The 15,388-nt window shown below is 53.4% G+C and overlaps 1 protein-coding gene across 1 annotated transcript in view; it reads right to left on the reverse strand.

Moving 5' to 3' along the window:
* Positions 1-2,080: 2,080 nt before the first annotated feature.
* The window catches only part of LOC137362310 (perforin-1-like), a 116,067-nt gene continuing 102,759 nt past the window's right edge, over positions 2,081-15,388 (reverse strand). Inside the window, exons 2-3 of the mRNA XM_068026717.1 lie at positions 13,608-14,417; positions 2,081-3,862 (exon numbers count right to left, since the gene is read on the reverse strand). Of these exons, the coding sequence (XP_067882818.1) occupies positions 2,993-3,862; positions 13,608-14,360 (1,623 nt within the window). The 5' untranslated portion in view covers positions 14,361-14,417 and the 3' untranslated portion in view covers positions 2,081-2,992. The remainder of the gene's footprint in view (positions 3,863-13,607; positions 14,418-15,388) is intronic.

The following is a 15,388-nucleotide window of genomic DNA, read 5'->3' on the forward strand; positions in this document are numbered from 1 at the left end:
GTCCGAGTTAGTCATTTGTGATGATAGCCATTTGTGAATTAATTTCGTCTCCTATCTATCACCGGAGGAGGCGTCAAAAATTGGGCACGGTTATGACTAACTGCGACAGGTATATCCAACAGACTGGAGACACTCAGTCAGGCCTGTAACCCACGTCGGACAACTCGCGATTCAACGCTGGCACCATATCGTAGGAGCACCGTGCGCCTCATTAAGTACGTGAAGCTTTGAGCCGTGAGAGATGCATTCGGAACTTTAATCGTGAAGCCAGGAATGCACCGCACCGAGTGGTGCAGCGTAATCTATAAAAAGCCTGCTGATTTGCACTTGCTTCTGTGTAATCTTACTTTATTTCCAATAAATGCGATTGAGTGGCATTTAGCCTGTGTCGTGTGATCAGTCCTCATGGTTCACTCAGTGGCGAGGTTGTGGAGAGCTGTCGGAGGGGCAGCGTGTAAATTATCCGCATGGTTGCTTGTTTTACGACAGACAGCTCCATCCAAAAATGTTGCAATCTTTGTGGAGTTTGTGATAGGTGTGGTAAAATTGTCAATCTGTCTCTACTCCTTGTTTAGATTTTGCTTAATAAGGGGTTGACCGGGAGATCCGTGGTATAGGCGAGGCTTATAGTTCCTCGGGTTTTGACAGTTAGTTAGTTGTCTTACTGAGGGGTTTAAGAAGGATTCAAAAGGGTTGATAGCGAGAAACTCTCTCCTGTGGTTAGGGGGAGAGTCCAGAACAAGGCGGGGCAGAATCTTAAAAATTAGCGTTGGGGCCATTCATCGTCAGGAAGCGCATCCCAATTTTATTTTTTGTTGCCTGTTCATGGGATGTGGGCATCGCTGGCCAGGCCAGCATTTGTTGCCCATCCCTTATTGCCCCTTGAGAAGGTGGTGGTGAGCTGCCTTCTTGAACCGCTGCAGTCCGTGTGGGGTCGGTACACCCAGAGTGCGGTGAGGAAGGGAGTTCCAGGATTTTGACCCAGCGACAGTAAAGGAACGGCCGATATAGTTCCAAGTCAGGATGGTGTGTGACTTGGAGGGGAACTTGTGGTGTCCCCATGCATCTGCTGCCCTTGTCCTTCTAGTTGGTAGAGGTTGCGGGTTTGGGCGGCGCTGTCGAAGGAGGCTTGGTGTGTTGCTGCAGTGCATCTTGTAGATGGTACACACTGCTGCCACTGTGTGTCGGTGGTGGAGGGAGTGAATGTTTGTGGATGGTGTGCCAATCAAGCGGGCTGCTTTGTCCTGGATGGTGTCGAGCTTCTTGAGTGTTGTTGGAGATGCACCCATCCAGGCAAGTGGAGAGTATTCCATCACACTCCTGACTTGTGCCTTGTAGATGGTGGACAGGCTTTGGGGAGTCAGGAGGTGAGTTACTCACCTCAGGATTCCTAGCCTCTTCATTTTAATGATCTGTACACCTACACCGCTGACAGTGCTGCCTGTCTTTGTGTCATTGGTGAATGTGGATATGTGCCTTTCGATCCCATCATCTGAGATGTTAATACAGTGAATAGTCGAGGCTCCCACGGAGATCCTTGTGGGAGGCCCACCAGTCGCATCCTGCCACTTCGAGCACCCTCCCATTATCCCTGTGTCCTGCCCCCTCGCCCAATCTCCTCACCAGATCAATAATTCGCCTTCAGTCCCACGAGCTTGGACTGCAGCGAACAGTCTCTCATGGGGAACTTCACCAAATGCTTTGCTGAAGTCCGTGTAAATAACATCCGTGGACGTTCCCCTGTCCGCTACTCTCCAGGAAATTCACGCAGACTCGTCAGGCGTGACCCCCCCCCCCCCCCGACCCTTTACAAATCCACGCTGGTCAGCTGAAAATTTTCAACGTGTTCGGCCCCCTCCTTACCTGAATTCTGGACTGCGGCAATTTCCCAACATGACGTGTTCGGCTAACTGGTCTATAACTCCCTGCTTTCCCCCCCCCCCCCCACGCTCTCTCCTTTCTGATACAGCCCAGTGACATGTACAACATTCCAACTGAATACAGCGAGAATTCTCCCCAAATAGAATTAATGCCCGATTCAGGACCGAGTCAATGGTTTGAATCAGTAAAATTCATCCGATTCATCTGACAGAAACTGATTTTATTCCATCTAAGTTTCATCCTGTTAAATATTCCACACGTTTCCACACAGGTGATAGAACTTATTATATATTACTTTATAAACTGAGCGTCTGAGAACAAAGGCTTTCGGATATCTCGGTGCGGGGGTTTGTGCGAGTTTGAGACTTTGATGTCAGCCTCACACTTACTCTTCGCACTCTGACCTCCTTAAGTAAACTACCGACCAATCTCACAGCAAATCAGTGCTAAGGGAAAGCAGAGAGACCAGGGACCTGTTAAAGAGGGAGTCTCACCGTCAGGGACCCCCGTGAAAGAGGGGGTCTCACCCTCAGGGACCCCTGTTAAAGAGGGAGTCACTCCGTCAGGGACCCCCGTTAAAGAGAGAGTCTCACTGTCAGGGACCCCTGTTAAAGAGGGAGTCTCACCGTCAGGGACCCCTGTTAAAGAGGGAGTCTCTCCATCAGGGACCCCGGTTAAGGAGGGAGTCTCTGTGTCTGGCTGGAAAGCAAGTCTTTGCAGGAGTGTGAGGCCTTACGTAGTTGAACATCTAACCCAAGCCGATATCCTTTTGGGTTGTGGTGGAAGGGCGGGGGCTGCGGTGGGTGGGGTGGACAGATCCTTGAGTCAGGGGACGGTGGACCCGGGCAGGGGGGGTGCCCGTGTGTCTTTCAGGGATAGCGGGGGTGCCACCGGGATGGGGGGGGGAGGGGCTTGTCTGAGCGACTCGCGGATGGACTGAAGGCTCACCCAGTCGAGCAGCCGGTGAGTGCGCGTCCTCCCGCGGTACTGGGGGCGGGTTGCCGAGAGTGGGGACGACAGGCGAGGGGGAGGGAAGACGTGGCAGGGTGAGGGAGGAGCGCCTGGTGGAGAGGTCATAGGGCGCCGGGTCGCGGTGGGTGAACCTGGCCACTCACCCGGGGCGGGCCACGTAGTCGTGGCAGGTGGCCCCGCCCAGGTGGGGGCCGCAGGTCAGCGAGAAGTCAAAGGTGAGGCTGCCGTAGCTGAAGTAGCAGATCTCGGCGTGGGGGCCGGAGGTCAGGGGTCGCTCGCAGGAGCCCAGGAGGTCGTCGTCGTGGCCGTTGTCCCGGTCCCAGGCCTCGACCTTCAGCCGGAGGCCGGCCTCGACCTGGACGTCGCCGAGGTTGAGGAGCACGTTCCAGACCGGGTTGTTGTTGTTCGGGATCACGCCGGTCGCGGCCTGGAGTGTCGGCCCGTAGGAGACCTTGACGTAGGCGTCGGTGCGGCCCACATAGTCGCCCCAGAGGTCGCGGCCCTGCTTGACCGTAACCAGCAACTTGGCCCAACCTTTGCCCTTGGAGCAGCAAAGCTTGTCCACCCGGTTGTCCTCCTGGCAGTTGCAGGAGCAGCTGTCTCGGAGGTCGGGCCTGGAGCCGTGCGGGCAGCTGTGGCCCGAGCAGTTGCGCCCCTGCCCGCTCCGCACGATGTACTCGCTGATGGCGGCCCGCAGGTGGGTGTGTCGCGGGTCCCGCCGCCGCACCAGCAGGTGCAGGGGCTCCAGCACGTGGTAGATGACCCCAGGATGGGCGGCCAGGCTCGCCAACCAGGCCGAGAAGGCCGAGGCGTCCTTCGAGAAGAAGAGATCCAGGCCGGCGCTGGCATGGCCGCCAATCAGCTCTGTCTGCCGGTCCTTGTAGGTCTCGTGGAAGCTCTGCTTGCCGTCCATCTTGTTCCGCGCTTCCTCGCAGCTCCTGGACTTGGCGTTGGCCTCGAACTTTCCGCTAATTCTCGCCTCGGCCTCGACTTCCAGGCAGTCCTTGACCTGAAACGGCACAGCGGGCGACATCAGAGCCCGCAAGCAGACCCGTCCACTCCCTCCCAGGCTTGACGCTCCACAGTTACTGAGGGAGCGCCGCACTGTCAGAGAGTCAGTACTGAGGGAGTGCCGCACTGTCGGAGGGTCAGGACTGAGGGAGGGCCGCACTGTCGGAGGGTCAGTACTGAGGGAGCGCCGCACTGTCGGAGGGTCAGTACTGAGGGAGCGCCGCACTGTCGGAGGGTCAGTACTGAGGGAGTGCCGCACTGTCAGAGGGTCAGTACTGAGGGAGCGCCGCACTGTCGGAGGGTCAGTACTGAGGGAGTGCTGCACTGTCGGAGGGTCAGAACTGAGGGAGTGCCGCAATGTCGGAGGGTCAGTACTGAGGGAGTGCCGCACTGTCGGAGGGTCAGTAATAAGGGAGCGCCGCACTGTCGGAGGGTCAGTACTGAGGGAGTGCCGCACTGTCGGAGGGTCAGTACTGAGGGAGCGCCGCACTGTCGGAGGGTCAGTAATAAGGGAGCGCCGCACTGTCGGAGGGTCAGTACTGAGGGAGTGCCGCACTGTCGGAGGGTCAGTACTGAGGGAGCGCCGCACTGTCAGAGGGTCTGTACTGAGGGAGGGCCGCACTGTCAGAGGGTCAGTACTGAGGGAGCGCCGCACTGTCGGAGGGTCAGTACTGAGGGAGGGCCGCACTGTCGGAGGGTCAGTACTGAGGGAGCGCCGCACTGTCGGAGGGTCAGTACTGAGGGAGTGCTGCACTGTCGGAGGGTCAGTACTGAGGGAGCTCCGCACTGTCGGAGGGTCAGTACTGAGGAGGTGCTGCACTGTCGGAGGCTCAGTACTGAGGGGGCGCCGCGCTGTCGGAGGGTCAGTAATGAGGGAGCGCCGCACTGTCGGAGGGTCAGGACTGAGGGAGAGCCGCACTGTTGGAGGGTCAGTACTGAGGGAGAGCCGCACTGTTGGAGGGTCAGTACTGAAGGAGTGCCGTAGTGTCGGAGGGTCAGTACTGATGGAGTGCCGTAGTGTCGGAGGGTCAGTACTGAGGGAGAGCCGCACTGTCGGAGGGTCAGGACTGAGCGAGTGCCGCACTGTCGGAGGGCCAGTACTGAGGGAGCGCCGCACTGTTGGAGGGTCAGTACTGAGGGAGTGCCGCACCGTGGGAGGGTCAGTACTGAGGGAGTGCCGCACTGTTGGAGGGTCAGTACTGAGGGAGTGCCGCACTGTCGGAAGGTCAGTACTGAGGGAGTGCGGCACTGTCTGAGGGTCAGTATCGAGGGAGTGCCGCACTGTCGGAGGGTCAATACTGAGGGAGTGCCGCATTGTCGGAGGGTCAGTACTGAGGGAGTGCCGCACTGTTGGAGGGTCTGTACTGAGGGAGTGCCGCACTGTCGGAGGGTCATTACTGAGGGAGCTCCGCACTGTTGGAGGGTCTGTACTGAGGGAGTGCCGCACTGTCGGAGGGTCAGTACTGAGGGAGTGCCACACTGTCGGAAGGTCAGTACTGAGGGAGCTCCGCACTGTTGGAGGGTCTGTACTGAGGGAGTGCCGCACTGTCGGAGGGTCAGTACTGAGGGAGTGCCGCACTGTCGGAGGATCAGTACTGATGGAGTGCCGCACTGTTGGAAGGTCAGTACTGAGGGAGTGCGGCACTGTCTGAGGGTCAGTATCGAGGGAGTGCCGCACTGTCGGAGGATCAGTACTGATGGAGTGCCGCACTGTTGGAAGGTCAGTACTGAGGGAGTGCGGCACTGCCTGAGGGTCAGTATCGAGGGAGTGCCGCACTGTCAGAGGGTCAGTACTAAAGGAGTGCCGCACTGTCGGAGGGTCAGTACTGAGGGAGTGCCGCACTGTCAGAGGGTCAGTACTGAGCTAGCGCCGCACTGTCGGAGGGTCAGTACTGAGGGAGTGCTGCACTGTCGGAGGGTCAGAACTGAGGGAGTGCCGCAATGTCGGAGGGTCAGTACTGAGGGAGCTCCGCACTGTCGGAGGGTCAGTACTGAGGGAGTGCTGCACTGTCGGAGGCTCAGTACTGAGGGGGCGCCGCGCTGTCGGAGGGTCAGTAATGAGGGAGCGCCGCACTGTCGGAGGGTCAGGACTGAGGGAGAGCCGCACTGTTGGAGGATCAGTACTGAGGGAGAGCCGCACTGTTGGAGGGTCAGTACTGAAGGAGTGCCGTAGTGTCGGAGAGTCAGTACTGATGGAGTGCCGTAGTGTCGGAGGGTCAGTACTGAGGGAGAGCCGCACTGTCGGAGGGTCAGGACTGAGCGAGTGCCGCACTGTCGGAGGGCCAGTACTGAGGGAGCGCCGCACTGTCGGAGGGTCAGTACTGAGGGAGTGCCGCACCGTGGGAGGGTCAGTACTGAGGGAGTGCCGCACTGTCGGAGGGTCAGTACTGAGGGAGTGCCGCACTGTCGGAGGGTCAGTACTGAGGGAGTGCCGCACTGTCGGAGGATCAGTACTGATGGAGTGCCGCACTGTCGGAAGGTCAGTACTGAGGGAGTGCGGCACTGTCTGAGGGTCAGTATCGAGGGAGTGCCGCACTGTCGGAGGGTCAATACTGAGGGTGTGCCGCATTGTCGGAGGGTCAGTACTGAGGGAGTGCCGCACTGTTTGAGGGTCTGTACTGAGGGAGTGCCGCACTGTCGGAGGGTCATTACTGAGGGAGCTCCGCACTGTTGGAGGGTCTGTACTGAGGGAGTGCCGCACTGTCGGAGGGTCAGTACTGAGGGAGTGCCACACTGTCGGAAGGTCAGTACTGAGGGAGCTCCGCACTGTCGGAGGGTCTGTACTGAGGGAGTGCCGCACTGTCGGAAGGTCAGTACTGAGGGAGCTCTGCACTGTTGGAGGGTCTGTACTGAGGGAGTGCCGCACTGTCGGAAGGTCAGTACTGAGGGAGCTCCGCACTGTCGGAGGGTCTGTACTGAGGGAGTGCCGCACTGTCGGAGGGTCAGTACTGAGGGAGTGCCGCACTGTCGGAGGATCAGTACTGATGGAGTGCCGCACTGTTGGAAGGTCAGTACTGAGGGAGTGCGGCACTGTCTGAGGGTCAGTATCGAGGGAGTGCCGCGCTGTCGGAGGGTCAGTACTGAAGGAGTGCTGCACTGTCGGACGGTCATTACTGAGGGGGCACCGCACTGTCGGAGGGTCTGTGTGTGTGAGTGAGTGTGTGTGTATGTGTGAGTGTGTATGTGTGAGTGTGTGTGAGTCTGTATGTGTGAGTGTGTCAGTGAGTGTGAGATTGTGTTTGTCTGTGTGAGTGAGTCTGTGAGAGTGTGTGTGTGTGTATGTGAGTGTTTATGACTCTGTGTGTGTTTGTGTTTGTGAGTGTATGTGTGAGTGTGTGTGACTGCGTGTGTGTATGTGTGAGTGTGAGTGACTGAGTGTGAGTGACTGAGTGTGAGTGTGAGTGAGTGTGAGTGTGTGTGAGTGTGCGAGGTGTGTGTGCTTGTGAGTATATGTGTGTGCGAGTGAGTGTGTTAGTGTGAGTGTGTGAGTTTGTGTGCATTTGTTTGTGTGTATGTGTGTCTGTATGTGTGAGTGTGAGTGTGTGTGAGTGTGAGAGTGTGTGTGTTTGTGTTTGTGAGTGTATGTGTGTGCGAGTGAGTGTGTTAGTGTGAGTGTGTGAGTTTGTGTGTATTTGTGTGTATGTGTGACTGTGTTTGTGTGTGTGTGTGTGTGTGTGCCAGTGTGGGTGTGTGTTTGTGAGTGTGTGTGTTTATGTGCATACATGTGTGTGAGTGCCTAAGTGTGTGTGTGTGTGTGTTCCTGTGTATGCTTGTGTTTGCGAGTGTATGAGTGTGTGTGACTGTGTATGTATGCGTGAGTGTGAGTGTGTGTATATGTGAGTGTTTATGACTGTGTTTGTGTGTGTGCGTGTGTGATTGTGAGTGAGTGTATGTGTGTGTGTGTGTATGTGTGAGTGAGTGTGTGTGACTGCATGTGAGTATGTGTGTGTGACTGTGTGTGTGTTTGTGAGTGAGTGTGTTTATGTGAATACATGTGTGTGAGTGTGTGAGTATGTATGTGTGTGTTTGTGAGTGTGAGTGTGTGTGTGTGATTTTGTGTGAGTGTGTGTGAGAGAGTATGTGTGACTGTGTGTGTGCGCGAGTGTGTGTGTGAGTGGGTGTGTTCATGTGTGAGTGTATGTGTGTCTGTATGTCTGTGTGTGTCTGTGTGTGTGAGTGTGTAACTGTGTGTATGTGTGTCTATGTGTGTGAGTGTGAGTGAGTGTGTATATGAGTCAGTTTGAGTGAATGTGAGTGAGTGTGCATCCGTGAGTGTGAGCGAGTGTGTGTATGTGTGTGTGTTTGTGTGTGTATGTGAGAGTGTGTGTGTCTGTGATAGTGTGTGTGACTGTGAGAGTGTGTGTGAGTGAGTGTGTGTGTGTGTTTGTGAGTGTGTGTATGTGAGAGTGTGTGTGTCTGTGTGTGTGTGTGTGTGTGAATGTGAGCAGTTGTGTGTTTGTGTCTGTGTGCATGTGTGAATGTGTGTGTGAGTGTGTGTGTTAGTGTGTGTGTGAGTCTGAGTGTGTGTGTGAGTTAGTGTGTTAGTGTGTGTTTGAGTGAATGTGTGTGTGAGTGTCTGTGAGTTTGTGTGTATGTGTTTGTATTAGTGTGTGTGTGAGTCAGTGAGTGTGTGTGAGTCAGTGTCTGTGAGTGTGTTTGTGAGTGTGAGTTTGTGTGTGTGTATGTGAGACTGTGTGTACATGTGTGAATGTGAATGGGTTTGAATGTGTGTGAGTGAGTGAGTGTGTGAGTGAGTGTGAGTGAGTGTGAGTGTGTGAGTGGAGTGTGTGTGAGTGAGTGTGTGAGTGTATGTGTTTGTGTGTGTGACTGTGTTTGTTTGTGGATGTGTGAGTGACTCTGTTTGCGTATGTGTGTGTGACTCTGTTTGCGTATGTGTGTGAGTAGGTGTGTGCGTGTGTGAGTGTGTGAGTCTGTAAGATTGAGTGAGCGTGCGTATGTGTGTAAGTATGTGTGAGTGTGTAAGTGTGTGTTTGTGAGTGTGTGTGTGAGATTGTTTGGGTGTATGAGAATGCGTGTTAGTGTCTGTGACTGTGTTTGTGTGTGAGTGTGTGAGTGAGTGTGTATGTGTGGGTGTGTGTTTGTCAGAGAGTGTTTGTGTGTGTGTGTGTGTGAGAGTGTTTGTATGTAAGTGTGTGTGTGTGCGAAAGTGTATGTGTGTGTGTGTGTGTGTGTCTCTCTCTGTTTGTATGTCTGTGTGTGAGTGAGCATGTGTGAGTGTGAGTCTGTGAGTGTGAGTCTGTGAGTGTGAGTATGTGTGTGTGTGTGTTTGTCTGACTCTGTGCGTGAGGGTGAGTGAGTGTGAGGGAGAATGAGTGTGAGTGTGTGTCAATGTGAGTGCATGTGAGTGAGTGTGAGTCTGTGAGTGTGAGTATGTTAGTGTGTGTGTGTCTGAGTCTGTGCGTGAGTGAGGGTGTTGTGAGTGAGTGTGAGTGAGTGTGTGTGACTGTGTATGTGTGTGACTGTGTATGTGTGTTTGTGTGTACGTGTGTGTGAATGTTTTTGTGTGTGTGTGTGTGAGTGTGTATGTGTGGGTGTGTGAAAGAGAGTGTTTGTAAGTATGTGACTGTGTGTGTGTGTCAGTGTGTGAGAGACTGTGTGTATGTGAGTGTGTGAGAGAGTGTTTGTGAGTATCTGTGTGTGTTTGTGAGTGTATGTGTGTGCGAGTGAGTGTGAGTGTGCGTGTGTGAGTGTGTGAGTTTGCGTGTATTTGTTTGTGTGTGTGTGTGAATGTGTGTATGTGTGTGAGTTTGTGTATGGGTGTGTGTATGTTTGTGTTTGTGAGTGTGTGTGTGTGAGAGTGTGAGTGAGTGTGTGTGCGTGTGTGCATGAATGTGTGTGTATGTATGTGTGAGCGTGAGTGAGCGTGTGAGTGTGTGTGTGTCTGTGTGAGTGAGAGTGTGAGTGTGTGTGAGAGAGTGTGTGTTTGTGTGTGTGTTTGTGAGTGTGTGTGTGTTTGTGAGTGTGTGTGTGTTTGTGTTTGTGAGTGTATGTGTGATTGTGTGTGTGAGAGTGAGTGTGAGAGTTTGAATGTGTGTGTTTGTGTTTGTGAGTGTACGTGTGACTGTGTGAGTGTATGAGTGTGTGTGTATGTGTGAGTGTTTATGACAGTGAGTGTGTGTGACACTGTGTGTGTGTGTGTGTGTGTGTGTGCGTATGTGTGTATTTGTTTGTGTTTATGTGTGAGTGTGTGTGACTGTGTGAGTGTGAGTGAGTGAGTGTGTGTGTAAGTGAGTGTGTGTGTTTGAATGTGTGAGTGTGTGTGTGAGTCGGAGCGAGAATGTGTGTGTGTCAGAGTGTGTGTGTGACTGTGTGTGTGTGTGTGTGTATGTGTGAGTGTTTATGACTCTGTATGTTTGTGTTTCTGACTGTGTGTGTATGAGTGTTTGCGTGTGTGTGAAACTGGGTGTGAGAGTGTGTGTGTATGTGTGTGTTTTTAAGTGTGTGTGTGTGACTGTGTGTGACTGTGTGTGTGACTGAGTGTGTGTGTTTGTATGTGTGAGTGTTTATGACTGTGTGTGTTTGTGTTTGTGAGTGTATGTGTGCATGTGTGAGTGAGTGTGTGTGGTTGTGTGCATGTGTGTTTGTGTGAGTATGTGTGTGCATGTGTGAGAGTGAGGGTGTGTGTGAGTGTGTGTGTATGTGTGAGTGTTTATGACTGTGTGTTTGTGAGTGTGACTGCGTGTGAGTGTGTGTGTGAGAGAGTATGTGTGACTGTGTCTGTGTGTGCGCGCGTGTGTGTGTGTGTGAGTGGGTGTGTGCATGTGTGAGTGTATGTGTGTCTGTGTCTGTGTGTGTGAGTGCGTGTGTGAGTGTGTAACTGTGTGTATGTGAGTGTGTGTGTGTCTATGTCTGTGCATGTGTGTGATTGTGTGTGAGTGAGTGTGAGTGAGTGAGTGTATATATGAGTCAGTGTGAGTGAATGTGAGTGAGTGCGTGTATGTGTGAGTGTGTGTGACAGTGTGTGTGTGTGTGAGTGTGTGTGTATGTTTGAGTGTGTGTGTGTGAGAGGGCGTGTGACTGTGTGTGTGTGTGTGTGTGAATGTGAGCGGCTGTGTGTTTGTGTGCATGTGTGAGAGTGTGTGTGTGTGAGTGTGAGTGTGTGTATATGTGAGTGTTTATGACTGTGTGTTTGTGAGTGTGTATGTGCGTGTGTGATTGTAAGTGAGTATATGTGAGTATGTGTGTGTGACTGTGTGTGTGTGTTTGTGAGTGTGAGTGTGTGTGTGTGTGTGTGTGACTTTGTGTGAGTGTGTGTGAGAGTGTATGTGTGACTGTGTGTGTGCGCCAGTGTGTGTGTGAGTGGGTGTGTTCATGTGTGAATGTATGTGTGTCTGTATGTCTGTGTGTGTCTGTGTGTGTGAGTGTGTAACTGTGTGTATGTGAGTGTGTGTATGTGTGTCTATGTGTGTGAGTGTGAGTGAGTGTGTATATGAGTCAGTTTGAGTGAATGTGAGTGAGTGTGCATCCGTGAGTGTGAGCGAGTGTGAGTATGTGTGAGTGAGTGTGTGTGGGTGTGTGTGTTTGTGTGCATGTGTGTGAGTGAGTGAGTGAGTGTGAATGTGTGTGAGTGAGTGAGTGAGTGAGTGTGAATGTGTGTGAGTGAGTGAGTGTGAATGTGTGAATGTGTGTGAGTGTGTGAGTGTGTGAGTGAGTGTGAATGTGTGTGAGTGAGTGAGTGTGAATGTGTGTGTGTGTGAGTGAGTGTGTGAGTGAGTGAGTGTGAACGTGTGTGAGTGAGTGAGTGAGTGTGAATGTGAGTGTGTGAGTGTGAATGTGTGTGTGTGAGTGAGTGAGTGTGTGAGTGAGCGAGTGTGAGTGAGTGTGAATGTGAGTGTGTGAGTGTGAATGTGTGTGAGTGAGTGAGTGAGTGAGTGTGTGAGTGTGTGAGTGTGAATGTGAGTGTGTGAGTGTGAATGTGTGTGTGTGAGTGAGTGTGTGAGTGAGTGAGTGTGAATGTGAGTGTGAATGTGTGTGAGTGAGTGAGTGTGTGAGTGAGTGAGTGTGAGTGTGTGAGTGTGTGAGTGTGAATGTGTGAGTGAGTGAGTGTGTGAGTGAGTGAGTGTGAATGTGAGTGTGAATGTGTGTGAGTGTGTGAGTGAGTGAGTGTGAATGTGTGTGAGTGAGTGAGTGAGTAAGTGTGTGTGAGTGAGTGAGTGTGAATGTGAGTGTGTGAGTGTGAATGTGTGTGTGTGAGTGAGTGAGTGTGTGAGTGAGTGAGTGTGAATGTGAGTGTGAATGTGTGTGAGTGAGTGAGTGTGTGAGTGAGTGAGTGTGAATGTGAGTGTGTGAGTGTGAATGTGTGTGAGTGAGTGTGTGAGTGAGTGAGTGTGAATGTGAGTGTGTGAGTGTGAATGTGTGTGTGAGTGAGTGAGTGTGTGAGTGAGTGAGTGTGAATGTGAGTGTGAATGTGAGTGTGTGAGTGTGAATGTGTGTGTGAGTGAGTGAGTGTGAGTGTGAATGTGTGTGTGAGTGAGTGAGTGTGTGAGTGAGTGAGTGTGAATGTGAGTGTGAATGTGTGTGAGTGAGTGAGTGTGTGAGTGAGTGAGTGTGAATGTGAGTGTGTGAGTGTGAATGTGTGTGTGTGAGTGAGTGAGTGTGTGAGTGAGTGTGAATGTGAGTGTGTGAGTGTGAATGTGTGTGTGTGAGTGAGTGAGTGTGTGAGTGAGTGTGAATGTGTGTGAGTGAGTGAGTGTGTGAGTGAGTGAGTGTGAATGTGTGTGTGTGAGTGAGTGAGTGTGTGAGTGAGTGAGTGTGAATGTGAGTGTGTGAGTGTGAATGAGTGTGTGAGTGAGTGAGTGAGTGTGAGTGAGTGAGTGTGTGTGTGAGTGAGTGAGTGTGAATGTGTGTGAGTGAGTGTGAATGTGTGTGTGTGAGTGAGTGAGTGTGTGAGTGAGTGAGTGTGAATGTGTGTGTGTGAGTGAGTGAGTGCGTGAGTGAGTGAGTGTGAATGTGTGTGTGAGTGTGAATGAGTGTGTGAGTGAGTGAGTGTGTGAGTGAGTGAGTGTGAATGTGTGTGTGTGAGTGAGTGAGTGTGTGAGTGAGTGAGTGTGAATGTGAGTGTGTGAGTGTGAATGTGTGTGAGTGAGTGAGTGAGTGTGAGTGAGTGTGTGTGTGAGTGAGTGTGAATGTGTGTGAGTGAGTGAGTGAGTGAGTGAGTGTGAATGTGAGTGTGTGAGTGTGAATGAGTGTGTGAGTGAGTGAGTGAGTGTGAGTGAGTGAGTGTGTGTGTGAGTGAGTGAGTGTGAATGTGTGTGAGTGAGTGTGAATGTGTGTGTGTGAGTGAGTGAGTGTGTGAGTGAGTGAGTGTGAATGTGTGTGTGTGAGTGAGTGAGTGCGTGGGTGAGTGAGTGTGAATGTGAGTGTGTGAGTGTGAATGAGTGTGTGAGTGAGTGAGTGTGAGTGAGTGAGTGAGTGAGTGTGTGTGTGAGTGAGTGAGTGTGTGAGTGAGTGAGTGTGAATGTGTGTGTGTGAGTGAGTGAGTGTGTGAGTGAGTGAGTGTGAATGTGAGTGTGTGAGTGTGAATGTGTGTGAGTGAGTGAGTGAGTGTGAGTGAGTGTGAGTGAGTGTGTGTGTGAGTGAGTGTGAATGTGTGTGAGTGAGTGAGTGAGTGAGTGAGTGTGAGTGAGTGTGTGTGTGAGTGAGTGTGAATGTGTGTGAGTGTGAGTGAGTGAGTGAGTGTGAGTGAGTGTGTGTGTGAGTGAGTGTGAGCCGGGTCTCCTCACCTCCTCCACCGTCTGTTTCTCAGCCGCCACCTTGCAGGTCCTGATGGCCGTGACATCACGGAAGAAGCCGCCCAGCTGCACCCGCTTGATGTAGTGGGTGCCGAAGGTCCGCAGGAATCGCTGGTAGAAGAAGCGGGTGTCGTGGGTGAGCCGCTTGGGGAGGTCTCGCAGGAGCTGGCGGAACTGGGGCGACACCCGGGGCCTCTCGCCCACCCGGTACTCGTAGAACTGGCAGCGGAAGGAGTGGCTGGTGAAGCTGTAGCGGTCGCTGGCCGATCGGCTCTGGGCGAACTCCGCCATCTTGGATTTGGACCCGGCCACCGTCACCTTGCCACCGGCGTTGGGGCTGGGCTGCAGGTCGAGGCCGGCGCTCCAGGACTTGTCGACCTGCGCCGCCTCGGACTGGGCCAGCTCGCCCGCCGTCTCGTACAGGAAGCTGCTCAGCTGGCGCCGGCACTCCTGCCGCACCCTCCAGTCCACGGCGGCCCGCGGCAGCCGCTGCAAAGCGCCCTCCATCAGCCCGTTGCGGCAGAGGGTGCAGGTGCCGTCCGCCCCCCGCCAGGAGCGCATGTCGACCGCGAAGGCTCCCGTCCGCCGCAGGTGGACCACGTCGTAGCCCTCGCCCGCCAGGTTGGAGCCCGGGGCGGGCGGCGCCTTCTTGCACTCGTTGGCCGCGCCCACTTCGCAGCTAGCGTGGGCGCCCGGGCAGGCGGAGAGCAGGAGCAGCAGGGCGAGGGGGGGACAAAGCATCATTGCGATTGAGTCTTGAGCGAGTCCTTGAGGGAGTTCCTCAGTGTCTCGGAGGAAGACCTAGAATGAAAGGAAAAATACAAGATGTTAACTTGAACAATCAGATTTGCAAGGAAGGTCAGGTAGACATTTCAGTGTCAGCAACCCAGAGGGGGAAAGGACAGTGTATCTAACACACTGTGACACCCGGTCCCAGAGGGGGGAAAGGACAGTGTATCTAACACACTGTGACACCTTGTACCAGAGGGGGAAAGGACAGTGTATCTAACACACTGTGACACCCGGTCCCAGAGGGGGAAAGGACAGTGTATCTAACACACTGTGACACCCGGTCCCAGAGGGGGAAAGACAGTGTATCTAACACACTGTGACACCCGGTCCCAGAGGGGGGAAAGGACAGTGTATCTAACACACTGTGACACCTTGTACCAGAGGGGGAAAGGACAGTGTATCTAACACACTGTGACACCCGGTCCCAGAGGGGGAAAGGACAGTGTATCTAACACACTGTGACACCCGGTCCCAGAGGGGGAAAGACAGTGTATCTAACACACTGTGACACCCGGTCCCAGAGGGGGGAAAGGACAGTGTATCTAACACACTGTGACACCCGGTCCCAGAGGGGGAAAGGACAGTGTATCTAACACACTGTGACACCCAGTCCCAGAGGGGGAAAGGACAGTGTATCTAACACACTGTGACACCCAGTCCCAGAGGTGGAAAGGACAGTGTATCTAACACACAGTGACACCTTGTACCAGAGGGGGGGAAAGGACAGTGTATCTAACACATTGTGACACCCAGTCCCAGAGGGGGAAAGGACAGTGTATCTAACACACTGTGACACCCGGTCCCAGAGGGGGGAAAGGACAGTGTATCTAACACACTGTGACACCCGGTCCCAGAGGGGGGGAAAGGACAGTGTATCTAACACACTGTGACACCTTGTACCAGAGGGGGGGAAAGGACAGTGTATCTAACACACTGTGACACCCAGTCCCAGAGGGGGAAAGGACAGTGTATCTAACACA

This window comes from Heterodontus francisci, unplaced genomic scaffold (assembly GCF_036365525.1).
Source record: "Heterodontus francisci isolate sHetFra1 unplaced genomic scaffold, sHetFra1.hap1 HAP1_SCAFFOLD_570, whole genome shotgun sequence".
In the NCBI taxonomy this organism is placed as follows: domain Eukaryota; kingdom Metazoa; phylum Chordata; class Chondrichthyes; order Heterodontiformes; family Heterodontidae; genus Heterodontus; species Heterodontus francisci.